Source organism: Ursus arctos, unplaced genomic scaffold (assembly GCF_023065955.2).
Source record: "Ursus arctos isolate Adak ecotype North America unplaced genomic scaffold, UrsArc2.0 scaffold_27, whole genome shotgun sequence".
In the NCBI taxonomy this organism is placed as follows: Eukaryota; Metazoa; Chordata; class Mammalia; order Carnivora; family Ursidae; genus Ursus; species Ursus arctos.
Window position 1 is genome coordinate 12437755 of NW_026622952.1, and position 13472 is coordinate 12451226.

General features: G+C 38.2%; 1 protein-coding gene across 3 annotated transcripts in view; it reads right to left on the bottom strand.

The window, feature by feature from the left end:
- SARAF (store-operated calcium entry associated regulatory factor) overlaps window positions 1-13472 on the bottom strand; it is a 26119-nt gene continuing 12647 nt past the window's right edge. For 2 of the 3 annotated variants that reach the window (XM_057303572.1, XM_026508364.4), the window contains exons 2-6: window positions 11057-11235; window positions 8546-8963; window positions 6103-6232; window positions 5322-5470; window positions 1-3243 (exon numbers count right to left, since the gene is read on the bottom strand). In XM_057303572.1, coding sequence (XP_057159555.1) covers window positions 3218-3243; window positions 5322-5470; window positions 6103-6232; window positions 8546-8963; window positions 11057-11235 — 902 coding nt within the window. In that variant the 3' untranslated portion in view covers window positions 1-3217. Of the gene's footprint in view, window positions 3244-4279; window positions 5471-6102; window positions 6233-8545; window positions 8964-11056; window positions 11236-13472 lie in introns of those variants that run through there. The other variant, XM_057303571.1, reaches the window with a different exon arrangement.

Below are 13472 nucleotides of genomic sequence, written 5' to 3' on the forward strand. Positions count from 1 at the left end.
AGATGTATATGGAGAGATTTATTGGAAGGAACCGGCTTACACGATTGTTAAGGGCTAGTTAAGCAAGTCCAAAGTCCATAGGGCAAACCATTAGGAAGGGCAAATGCCATTTCTTGAGTGAAGCTGCTATCCACAGGCAGAATCCTTCTTCCAGGAGATCTTAGTTCTGCTCCCAAGGCCTTTCAACTGACTGGAACAGGCCCACCCAGATCCCCAAGGATAATCTCCTTTACTTAAAATCAAGTGATTGTACATATTAACCACATCTATGAAATATCTTCACAGCAATATCTTTAAGAGTGTTTAATAATTATAACTTAACCAAGGTGACACATAAAACTGACCATTATACCTGCTAAATCAGAAACTCTGAGGGTAGGGCCAAGCAATCTGTATTTAAACCCCTCTAGTGATTCGGATGCTCCTTCAAGGTTGAGAACCACTGTTTAGAGAACAAATTAGCAGGGAGGAACAGGAGTTAGGAGTGAACCACAATGTTTTATTACAATTAGCCAGTATCTGTTGCTTACAATTAAAGAATCTTTGGAAGTTCATCATACATAAAAGGTTCTTAGTAACAAAGAACAGAAAATGACTCTACTAAATTGGGCAGAAAAAGGAATTTATTAATATTTGTATTAATTAGCTCAAAGAACCAAAGGGAAGGCTGGAAAACCAGGCTTAGAAGTGGCAGGTTTTCAGGCATGGGTATCCAGGCAGCACACAACCCAGCCAGCACATACCACAGCAACCATCCAGTTAACGTGTCTCCCTAGGAAGGACCACCAGACACTCACCAATACCTCCGCTAAATCTTTTGACTACTCTATCACTCCTGGGAATAATCTCTTAACTGTCCTGAGGTCTTTGTGCCATTGTCTCCATAGACCTAGAGGGCACATCTGACAGAAATATTGACAGAATTAGTCACAGGACTACGCCCTAGCTGCAAGGGGCAGGAAGAAGTAATATTTGGCCTCCTTCCCTAAAGAGCTCAGAGTTGTAAGAAAGATCTACACTTAAGAAGTAGTTACAGCGAAATGTACTAAGTTCAATAATAAAAGTGTGTACAAGGTGTTATGGAAAAACAGTAGATAAACTTAAGCTAGCCTTGGAGGACAGGGATCAGAATCCAAGAGATCAAGGAGCTTCAGAGAGAAGCATTCATGAAACTACAGAAACACACCTAACTGGTTCAATTACCAGCAATCCCACCCTAACATCTGAAGTTCTGCTGAACCCTCATGTGAGTACAACCATAAAGCCCCTCTCACCTTTCCTTTCTCCTTTTCATGCCCACCCAACCAGGTCCACCAAGCTCACTTCAGGACCTACTTTCCCTTGGTGTCATCCCTGATGGGACCCAGTTGTACTGTCTTTCATTCTGAGTCTTAGATTTTGAAGGTGAGACCTCAGAATCTTTTCTACAAGTAACAAGAAAATGTAAACACGCAACAATAGAGAAGGAGAACCCTAGTGGAGGTTGGGGGCAGAGGATCTTTGAGCCTTATGCAGCCAGTTTCTTTCCCTTCCTTCCCTCCAGGCGGTCTTTCAAAGAGCCTCAAAGAACACCTCTAGTGCTCCTGAAAGCAATCTAAAGCCACCGATTTAGTCAACTCCACAGTCATTCATTATTTTCTTAAAATTCCAATGACCGGAAATAATGCGTCCAAAAATAGAAATCGGACCTGAAACTAATGTTAACATTGTGTGGCAGCTATACTTCAATTAAAAAAAAAAAAATCCCTTCATTAAAAAAAGAACAGCAAATTGTATATGCAGATCACTATTGCTGGCACAATCCATGGCAGTTTTAAATTAACAATTTTTTTTACATGGCTCTTCAAGTAAAACATACTCAGTTCAAGATTATCGACTCCTGTAGTAAAAAGTAAATTCAAACCCAAAACACTATAAGCAAATGGGGGGAAAGGCAATAAACTGGATTTTCTTTTATTCCCTCTCCTTTTACTAAGGAGAAATGGGGTAAGGATTTAGTGCAACATAAAAACTGTTTCCTCTGTGACATAAATTAAGATTTCTACCAAGTTTTACTGATGAGAGGAAAGGGCAGTTGTGTTCACAATATTCCTTCAACTAGTCCCTAAATTACATTTTAATATTCAAAGGTTTGTTTTTAAATGATTCCCAAAAGGCAAAAATGAGACTCTCAGGTTGCAAAGCTTAACTAAGACAGATGATGCAATCTTTGAGAGTTCAGAGGCTTGGAGATTTCTTTCTTGTTTGTTTGTAAGTCATGTTTTAGCAGAGGCTTCCTTCCACGCCATTTCTGAATTACTTTTTTGAAGGCAATTACCGAGGGACTGATAGCTAAGGCAAGACTACCACGGGAAATTAGGGAGACAGAGCTTCTGCATGAACCCTTGAAGGAAAAGGGTCCAAAAGTAACATCAATTTGTGTCAAGGCTGGTAGAAAGAATAAGAATGAAACCCCTTGTTTTTATTTTTCCTGTCATTTTAATGTAAGATTGGAACAGGTGGCTACACAACACTGGAGAGCCCACAGGGAACTGCATGCTTTTGCTAGTAAAACACCTTTGCTGAGGCATTTAAATTTTACTTAAGAAATGAATACCTCTGTCAATACACAAATCATTCGCAACAACTTTCTAGATACTTATTTTCCACCTTTTCCAAAAAAAGGTCATTCTCACTTAACTGAACCCCACCACCACCGAAGGATTCAAAGCTCCTGAGCTCAAAAGTGATCAGAACATACAGATAAGTATAACTGGTGATTCAAAGCTTGGTTTAAATGTTTGAAGAACAGTAAACACCACACGGATACCAAATAGATTATTATCGTTTTTATAAGGTAATGACTCATCAACTAAAGCCATGTTAAGATTGATGTTTTCGGTACCCAGTGTATAATGGTCACGAAGCCTTCATTCTTAATGATGTCATAGGTTTTAGAAATTAATACATTTTCAGCTTTCCGCAGTAATCATCACTTTCAGAAACTGTAAAACACAACTGAACATTACAGTAACATACAATTCTCTACAGAAGCATTTTCTCACAAATCAACTGTTAGTCTCAAGTAACAGAGCACAAAAAGCAATATAGGACCAAAAAAACCACACAACTTTTATATATTCCCCTTCCCCAGGTGTTAGCAGGTAGCTTTTTTTTTTTAAAGTGATGAAAACTCAGAAATTTTGCATCCAGTGTTTGACTTCAACTTTTTACTCGCTTAACGTCTTCTGGTACCACCATATCCTAAAATGAGAAGAGTAAAATTTTATTTTATTTTTTTAAAGATGTTATTTATTTACTTATTTGACGGAGAGAAAGACAGCCAGTGAGAGAGGGAACGCAAGCAGGGGGAGTGGGAGAGGAAGAAGCAGGCTCCTAGTGGAGGAGCCTGACGTGGGGCTCGATCCCATAACACTGGGATCACGCCCTGAGCCGAAGGCAGACGCTTAACGACTGAGCCACCCAGGCGCCCCTACATTGGTTTTTAAAAATGAGCTGGCATTGCTTATAAAACTACAACAGGAACACATTTATTGTTAACAAATGAATAAAACGACACAAGGGAAGGAGGCAAGTAGTGGGGACCGGGGCTGTGCAGACAGTGCTTCACCACCCACAACAGCCCTCCCGGTCACCCAGGCATCAAACTGACTAGACAAAGACATGCTGCTTGCCAATCACTCACAGTCAGGAAACCAAAGAACACGTGTTCTATGGTGGGGCCAAAGTGGTATGGGCAATACTCAAAGTCTAAGCCAAAACGCAGAGAGGCCAATGGAGCCAGCCATGCCCTGCTACCTGTCACAACCCGAGCGGCAACAGAAATACGGTAGGGGCAAGTTTCCGGCTTTCAATGGTAAACGTCACGTAGTCGACTCCCCCTTCACCCTGCTCCACCCACGTACAGGCAAATACACTGACAGTTTACAAGACGACAAGTGTTCCCACCTGGAAAGTCCATTTTTTTTCAGGTTTTCCTTTAGGTTATTTGGTAATGTTTAATGATTTTCTTCATATAAGTCCCAAAGATTTCTAGTTGATATTTTTTTTTTTTTTTTACAATTTTTGTCTCCACTAAGAATGAGTTTTCTTATGTTATGTCCTACTAGCTATATTTTTATATATCCTCCCAATCACTACATCCCCTTTTCCTCCCAAAAAGTAACCACTACACTTTATACCTAACACCATAGGTTAGCTTTGCTTATTTTTAAACATGTATATTTATAAAATATGAATGTTGTAATCATATTTATATATATTCCTTTGTGTCTGGCTTCTTTTTTTTTCTTTTTATATTTGGTAGATCTACCCACATTATTGCATCCAGCTGTTTATTCTCTCTCCCTGTTGCACAGCATTCCACTGTATGGCCATAACTCAATGTATTCATCTCGTTTACTGCTGCTGGATACAGGGTTGTTTTGTTTTGTTTTTTTCCAGCTGAAGGCTATTAGGAATAAAGATGCCATGAACGTTCTTGTACTTATCTTCCAGTGTACAAGTGTATGCATTTCTGCTGCTATATATCTGCGAGTGAAACTGCTGGGTCTTGAACATGTTTATGCTTAATTTTAGTCGGTGATGCCAAACAGTCTTTCAAAGTGATTGTGTCAAATGATGTTCACACCAGTTACTATGAGAAATTCACCCTTACACTTCAAAACATATTTAAACAAGTCTTCTATCAATATCAAGAATTACCCTCTGTTCCATGACACCCCCTGCTGAGGAGGACGACTCCAATCCACAGCAGTCCATCACTACTTCATTACCCATGTCATCCCATCCTCTGCTCATCAGCTGGGTGTTTAAAAACAAACACTTTCTCGTTTTTTATATCTTTGCTTTTTATAAAATTTCCTCTTAACAATAGCAATAAACATGACCACCGTATTTTTGACAATTATTTACAGTATGGATTTACTGAGTTATTTACTGAGTTTTACTGAATTTTAAAAGTTCAAACATCTACCTAGAAAATTCCATTTTAGATAAGCTCAAAAGAAGCCTAGAGGTCACAGATGTAAACGTATGTGGAAACCGATGTTCAGGAAGGTTCAAAGTAAAACCCTGGTTAGTGGTAGAAGTGAGTCTAAACCAAATCCCTGTTTGATTTTTAAAGAATGTTTAGAAGTAAGAGGAAAGAATGAATCTGAACTATATTTTAATCTCAGTTAATTATGCTATTAATATTTCTGATGGGTATGCCAAAAAAATTATGATTGCTAATATAAAGTTAATAACTATTTTCTTAAGTTCCAAAACTATTTCTGTACTTCACGGCTACATAATAGGAACTTCTATGTTTTCACTCTTACCCGATGCCGTTCTGGTTCTTGTCTCTGAGCTTGAATACGCCGAATAGCTTCCTGAGGCTCCACGAAGGGGTGAGTAAGCACGGCTACTCCATGTGCTAGAGTACGAAGGAGACGGGTAGTACCACGAGTCTGAAAAGGGTGTTGCTGCTCTATTAAGACATAAAAGCGTATCAGGCATTTTTCTTGTGACTTTTAAATATCCTCCTATTCCTATACTCTCGGAAAAAAATACCTTTATCGAGTGTTTTTCCGCAGTGTTCTGGTATAACATGAAATAAATACTATTTTATATTTCTGATATTGTATAGTCACTGCCATGGGGGGCAGAGTGACAGGAAGAAGAGACTCTTTCTCCCAGAATTCGCACTCAGACAAAATCTAAAATCAAACTACCAATAATATGAAGACACCCCAAAATCTGGCTCCAAGCCCTTTTCAGCCTTGCTTCTCTATCATTCTCCTACCAAACCAGACTGCTAACTGTTCCTCAAATGCCGTGTTCTTTCCTGTCTTCTCATTTTCTCAGCTGTTAAGTAAACAGCCTTTTTCCCTATCTCATGATCTCTATAAGGATGACACTGGAAGAAGAAACACAATGAAAGAAAACAACATACACAATACTGATGAAAGCCCATAGAGCAGAGAACCTGATTTAATAGGGTAAAGTCACCATAATTTATCTTCGTTAACAAAACCAAATCCAGTCAAACTGCAAACCGAACAAAGAAGCCTCTAAAGAAAAGTGGAATTAAAGGGCAAGTGAAATCAATGCAAAGCCTACCTATTGCTGCCAAACAAATATCCTAATATTCCTCCGGTTCCCAAGCCAGTCCAGAACCCTGGTCCTGAATTGTCATATCCTTGCTGTCCTGTGAAAGCACTGCCAAAACCAGGAGCGGCGCCATGTGGTCCTAGAAATAAAAAATGACTTATTAGGTATCCTTACTTAAATAAAACCAAAAATAACATGGCATTTCAATTATTTCATTTGTCCTGTTTATTAATAATACTCAGCCCTCGACTCATAAACAAGTTGTATTCAAAAAGTGTATTTCAAAAAAAAAAAAATGGTAAGGGGCGCCTGGATGGTTCAGTTAGTTGAGTGTCCAACTCTTGATTTCGGCCCAGGTCATGATCTCAGGGTTATGGGATCAAGCCCCACATCGAGCTCCCCACTCGGCAGGGAGTCTGCTTGAAGTTCTTTTTTTTTTTTTTTTTATGATTTTATTTATTTATTTGACAGAGAGATACAGCTAGAGAGAGAGGGAACACAAGCACGGGGAGTGGGAGAGGAAGAAGCAGGCTCCCAGCAAAGCAGGGAGCCCGATGCGGGGCTCGATCCCAGGACCCTGGAATCATGACCCGAGCCAAAGGCAGCCGCTTAACGACTGAGCCACCCAGGTGCCCCTGCTTGAAGTTCTCTCTCCCTCTGCCCCTCTGTCCCTCTCCACCCCGCCACATGCTCTCTCTCAAATAAATAAATCTTTTTTAAAAAAGTGTATTCATAAAATACTGATTTATAACTAAGGAGCACCTTTACCACAGACATGAAAAAAAAGGGATATATTTAAAAAGGGGGTAGTTCCCTCCTGTAAAGTCACATTTGCTCTCTCAGGATCAGCTACTGGAAGATGACCCCACTGGGAGTTCCTTCTTTGTATTATGAACATCTGTAAGAGCTTGTACTTGAGTGTCTAATGGAGGAATCCAAGTGGAGGCAGCAGCCAGATATTTCTATCGATTGGGAAGTCAGATCTTAAAGAGACCAAAAAGCATCTTCTGCTCAGAGGAAGTTTTTTTTTAATTAATGTATAGTATACATAAAGGAAAGGGTGCTAATCTCACATGAATAACATAATAAATTTGTACATATGTACCCATGCATGTAACCACTACGCACATCAGTAAAACATTTCCAGCACCCCAGAAGGCTCCCTCATGAAAACTCCCAATAGACACCCACCCACGGCAGAAATAAGCGTTACCCTGACTTCTCTCACTATACTTTAGTTTTACCCATTCCTGAACTTTGTATGAGCGTAATCATACACTAGGTACTCTTCCAGGTCTGACACATCACTGTGTCTGTGAGAGTCAACCCCCATTATTGCATTTTATCAGTTTTTGGTTTTGTTTTTTTAAACTGATCTATAGTATTCCATTGCATGAAAAAAATCACAATTTGTCCCATTCTTATGTTTATGTACATGCTATTTCCAGTTTTTGACTATTATGAATAAAACTATGAAAATATTCTGTGTGTGTCTTTTTGCGTTCAAATGCATCATTTCTCTTGCGTATTTATCGAGGAATGGAACTCCTGGGTCATAGGGGAGGCAGTGATAGTCTTCAGTGCTTTCTATTTAACTCCTACCATCAAGTTGCAGTTGACTACATCCTTACCTTACTTGGTACTCTCCCTTTTCAATGTTAGCAGTTATGGTGGTTATATAGTGGTTAATAATGAACTCAGTGTGGTTTTAATTTGCATTTTCCTGAAGACTAATGATGCTAGGCACCTTTTGATATTGTTACGGGACATCTGGATATCTTCTATTATAAAATGGCTGTTCGAGTCTCTGTCCATTTTAAAAACTGGGTTGTGTGTCTTTCCTCAGGTTTGTGGGAGAGTTCTTTACATATTCTAGGGCTCACTTGGGCAGCACACACACATATTCTAGATACACACCCTGTGTTGGAAATAACATTTTACAACTATTTTCTCCCAGTCTGTGGCTTGCCTTTCCACTCTGTTAATGTTGTCTTTTGACGGCTAAACATTCTTAAATAAAGTCAAATGTATTCATCTTTTCTTTATGGCTGGAACTTTTTATATTCTAAGAAATTTTTGCCTATCACATGATCATGACAAATATTTTCCTATGTTTTCTGGAAACCTGTTTTACCTTTTATGCTGAGACCTATAGTATTTAATGAATACATTTTTGTGTATGGTATGAGACAGAGTTCAAGGTAAATGCTTATTACCAAATCTGATCAAGTTTTTCTGATTAAGATGATTTATAATTTAATCATGCCACCTTAAAATAGTAATCACAATTACCCTTACACAGAAGAAGAGGTAAAGACGTTGAAAGGGTAAAATAGAAGACGAGAAGACAAATCTGCTTTGGTTTCCCAATCCCACCACTTTCAATTTCAGAAACCAGCACAAGATTCTCTACCTGGCATCTACCCTACTTATTGCCATTAGGGAAACGTACCTGTGAATTCAGACTTAAAGCCTGCGGGAGAGGGTCCTGCTGAGTTGGTGAATCTCTGATAACGATGGGAATTTGGAGGATACTCAGAATATGGTGGAGGAGAATCTTGACCATCACTAAGGAACAATTTATAAACTCCAAAAGCAATAGCAAGTAGTACTACGATGGTAATCAATCCACTGATGCCACTAGAATCTGGGGAGTATAGCTTGTTATAATAATCGGAGAAAGAGTTAAAGCCATGGTTTTTTCCAGACTCTCTCAATTTCTTCAGGCCAAGTTCTGTATAATCTAAGTTATACTCCAAGCCACAGGAACCTCTTAATACATACTGGTCTTCAGAGGATTCATAGCCCTCACAGCTCACCACAGTTTTTCCAAATTTATATGCAATATCTAAATCGGTCTTACACTCCCACTGTGAAGAAAAATAGAAATAGGCTATTAGAATCAAAATATTTTTTTTCATTTAATATGTACTATTTGGGCTATCTAGCTGTCATAAAACTGCAAAATGAAGTCAGGGAATGATAAAATTCAAAAGAATGAGTACTTCTGTGTTGGAGGGAAGGTAACCTAGGGACTTCAAAGCTAGGTACTAGATACCTGAGTGTTTATTTTATTACTATTCCTTATTCCTTACATATACATGTAAGCAATTCTTTCGTACATATTAAATATTCCACAATTGTAAATGTTAAGCAAAATTTTTAAATGTCAACTTTTTGCCACTGTTGTTCAAGATGTTTTCTTTAAAAATAGAGGTTTTTGGGGGCACCGAGGTGGCAAAGTCAGTTAAGCGACCAGCTGTTGGTTTCGGCTCAGGTCATCATCTCGGGGTCATGAGATGGAGCCCCGCCACAGGCTCTGCACTCAGCACAGAATCTACCTAAGACTCTCTCTCCCTCTCTCTGACCTACCACCCATCCCCTATGACCACGTGCGCTCACTCTTTCTCTCTCTAAAATAAATAAATCATTTAAAATAAATAAAGATAAATAAAAATAGAGGGGTTTTTTTTAAGTTAAGGCTCAAAAATCAGCATCATATATGAGTATCTGGTAACTACATATAGCATCAGAGATAATATATAACCTTCTGAGAAAAACTTTTTGCACAAATTTTATAACATCATGGACTAACTTCCCAGGGTCAATCCTATAAGTAATTCTCTTTAAAAAAAATTTTAAAGTAATCTCTACACCCAGCATGGGGCCTGAACTCACAACCCCAAAATCAAGAATTGCATGTTCCACCGACTGAACCAGCCAGGCGCCCCATTTCTTAATATTTTTTTTAAAGGTACTTAGAAAAATACAAAAAAAATTCATGCTAGCCTCAACAATTTCCATCTTAAAAAAAAAAAGTCCACTCCCCCCACCTCTCTCTCTCAAATAAATAAAATAAAATCTTTTTTAAAAAAGTCTGAGTTTAAATTCCCTCACTATATTTTGAGAAAAATAGGTAATGTGCTTCTTCAACAGCATTAAAGAGACACAAGCAAAAATAGATCTGATTTGTTCTTATGTGTTTCTGTAAGTTTTTTGGCCAATTATCTTCCTCTCCCAAATTTCAGATATGCTATTTTATTTTTTATAACAGCTTTATTGAAATATGATTCGCCTATCATACATTCACCCATTTCGATAGTTTTTAGTATATTCACAGTTCATGAAACCATCACCACAATCGATTTTAGTCTATTTTCATCACCCCAAAAAGAAATCTCATAAACATTAGCAGTCACTCACTTCCTCCCAAATTTCCCAGCCCTGGGCAATTACCAATCTGTCTCTGTGGATTTCCCTATCCTGGACATTTCATATAAATGCAATCATACAATATGTGACTGGCTTCTTTAATTTAGCATAATGTTTTCACACATGTTGTAGCATTACCTGTTCTTTGTTCTTTTTTATGGCGGAATAATATTCCACTGTATAGATATACCACATTTTGTTTATTCATTCATCAATAATGGACATTTAGGATGTTTCTACTTTTTGGCTATTATGAATAATGCTGCTACTACCACTTAAGTACAAATTTTTGTGTGGACATGTATTTTTCATTCTCTTCCATACCAGCGGAATGACTGGTAGTAACTATAGTAACTCTATGCTTCACCTTTTGAGGAACTGCCAGACAGCTTACACCATTTTATATTCCGAACAGCCTATGATTCCTGAGCATGTTAACATTATTTCTCAAGGGTTGGTTGGTATTCTTTGAGGAACGACAGTAAAATGACAACCAGCAGAGATCCTCTACCCGTACAAAGTTTCGAAAATTTACTAATGTCTTAGAAGAAAATTACAGTGAATGTTTCTAGGCTTTAAAATCAGTTCATTTCTTTTGGAGGATGTTCTTCCAGAAAATGAATAACTGATTTATATTTATATATTTAACTTGAGATTTTCTATGACTTTCCCAAAAATACTGAATAATATCCCGATAAACACTGTTGAATAAAAATTCCAGTTCAACTGTCATCAACATAATGAATATTACCTGTACATCATAACCATCCCAACCTTTGTTCTGACACTGTATGACTTTTGGGGTGTAAGAATCACATCCAGCTGTGCCTCCAACACATTTCAGTTGTGGGATCGGATCCAGCCTACGAGAGGTGGTATAGCGGTCATGGTGCAGGGTAAGAGCTTTTACGTCCCGCAACAATATTCTGTCTAAAACGAGAAGAACACAGTTGAACAGATAGTAAATACATTGTCAAACATAGGAAAGAGTCATCCTACTAAAACTCTTGTTATAGGAAATACTTTCAAAAGTAAGTGGGTGTAGAATTCTAGATTGTCACTCAAGCAAGAGGGTAGATTTTTCAGACATCTGAAAGGTCTCAAAATATTTACTTCCCAGGTATCAATTCTCAATAAGATAATGAAGGATATTCACCAAGAGAAAAAAACAAAGCAAAGAGAAAGACATAAAAACCAGAGGTCTAAAGAAACAGTAATGGCATACAGAGGGACAAAGGGAATCCCAAGGAGAATGATAAGTGAAGACAGCAGGATGACAATCATGGGTCAGGCAGAGGGTAACAAGTCCACACTGCAAGAGTACTGCTCAAAAGGGCTACCAGCAAAATTCCCTGCTGCTACGTACCACCTTTTTTTAAACCTAAGGAAAGAATGTCCAGGTGAACCTGGCTGTGGTTTTTATCTGTATGTGTTCTGTCTTGACCTTGAGCTGATGGAAGTTCCTCCTCTTCCCCCCATGTCCTTCTACCTGGGATCAGCTGAGGACACTGATGTCACACCACAGACTCTGGCTTCATCCTATTCTTGAGTGCAACAGAGAGACTATGGTAACCTTATAAAAAAGATAAAGAGCAACCTACTTCTGACCATTTTTTTTTTAAGATTTTATTTATTTATTTGACAGAGAGACAGCCAGCAAGAGAGGGAACACAAGCAAGGGGAGTGGGAGAGGAAGAAGCAGGTTCCGAGTGGAGGAGGGAGCCCGATGCAGGGCTCGATCCCAGAACGCTGGGATCACGCCCTGAGCCAAAGGCAGACGCTTAACGACTGAGCCACCCAGGTGCCCCTCTGACCATATTTCTGCCAGATGTTCGATACTGGACCACTAGAGCCTTCAACAGATGCCCTAATTATGGTGAGTCCTATTTTCCTGTCTTTCCCCAGTGATTTTCCCAGAAGGGGCACTTAAAAAATCTCAGGAAACCTGAACTTTTTATACAGTGCTAAGAAAATAGCTAGTCAGTTTTTCAAAAACTTTTAGTGTTTTATCACATACATGGGTCAAAAAACTGGAGTAAAAAAATTATTCATTCAAAATTCAGCTAAGTAGCTACCTCCAGGAAAGGAAATGTGCTTAAAAAGGAACATGTAGAATTGTTCTAATGTTTTCTCTTAACTAAATGGGGCTACATTGATATTCGTTTTATTCTTCTTTAAACTATTCGTGTATGTTTTATTTATTCATCTTTATATATATTTCATGATTTTTTTTAATAGTGAAACCCACTCTTACTCAAATTTCACATTTCTGTGATAACCTAAATTAATGACCTGATAAGTACCTTTTTCTCGCTTACCCACACAGATACAGGAGTTGTTTTGGGTTTTGTTAGTTAATTGCTTTAAAAACTGAAATATACATGGGGCGCCTGGGTGGCTCAGTCGTTAAGCGTCTGCCTTCGGCTCAGGGCGTGATCCCGGCGTTCTGGGATCGAGCCCCACATCAGGCTCCTTTGCTAGGAGCCTGCTTCTTCCTCTCCCACTCCCCCTGCTTGTGTTCCCTCTCTCGCTGGCTGTCTCTATCTCTGTCAAATGAATAAATAAAATCTTTAAAAAAAAAAATAAAAATAAAAAAAATAAAAACTGAAATATACAGTCCACATTATTCTTCAAGTGGTTCTTCCACTTAATTATACATCGTGGACATTCCCTCATATTGGCAGATACAGATCGTATTTATACTTATTTACCAAAAAAAGAACTTAATAAATGCAACTAAGCTGGGATTCATCAGCCACATTCTCACCAAAATGCAATAAAACTAGAAATATAACGTAAAACATATAATAATATGTAAAATCAATAACAAAAAGACAGCTGAAAACCAGTAACAACAAAGAAAGTAAATTTGGACTACATATATCAAAATGAATTATTAAACCTAAAGTGGCATACACAGTATAATATTGGCAGAGGATTAGAAAAATGGATCATCATACACCATGTACAGAAATTAATCCATGATGGCTAAAAACTTAACATAAAGCATACAACAAATTAAAAATACTGGAAGAAAGCACAACAGAATGTTTATGATCCTGGTATGCAGAATTCTTCTTAAGACACCAAAAGAAAAAGACCAGCAAGATAAAGACTGTAATTGATCAAATTATGTTCAATCTATGAAAGTCCAGGGGCGCCTGGGT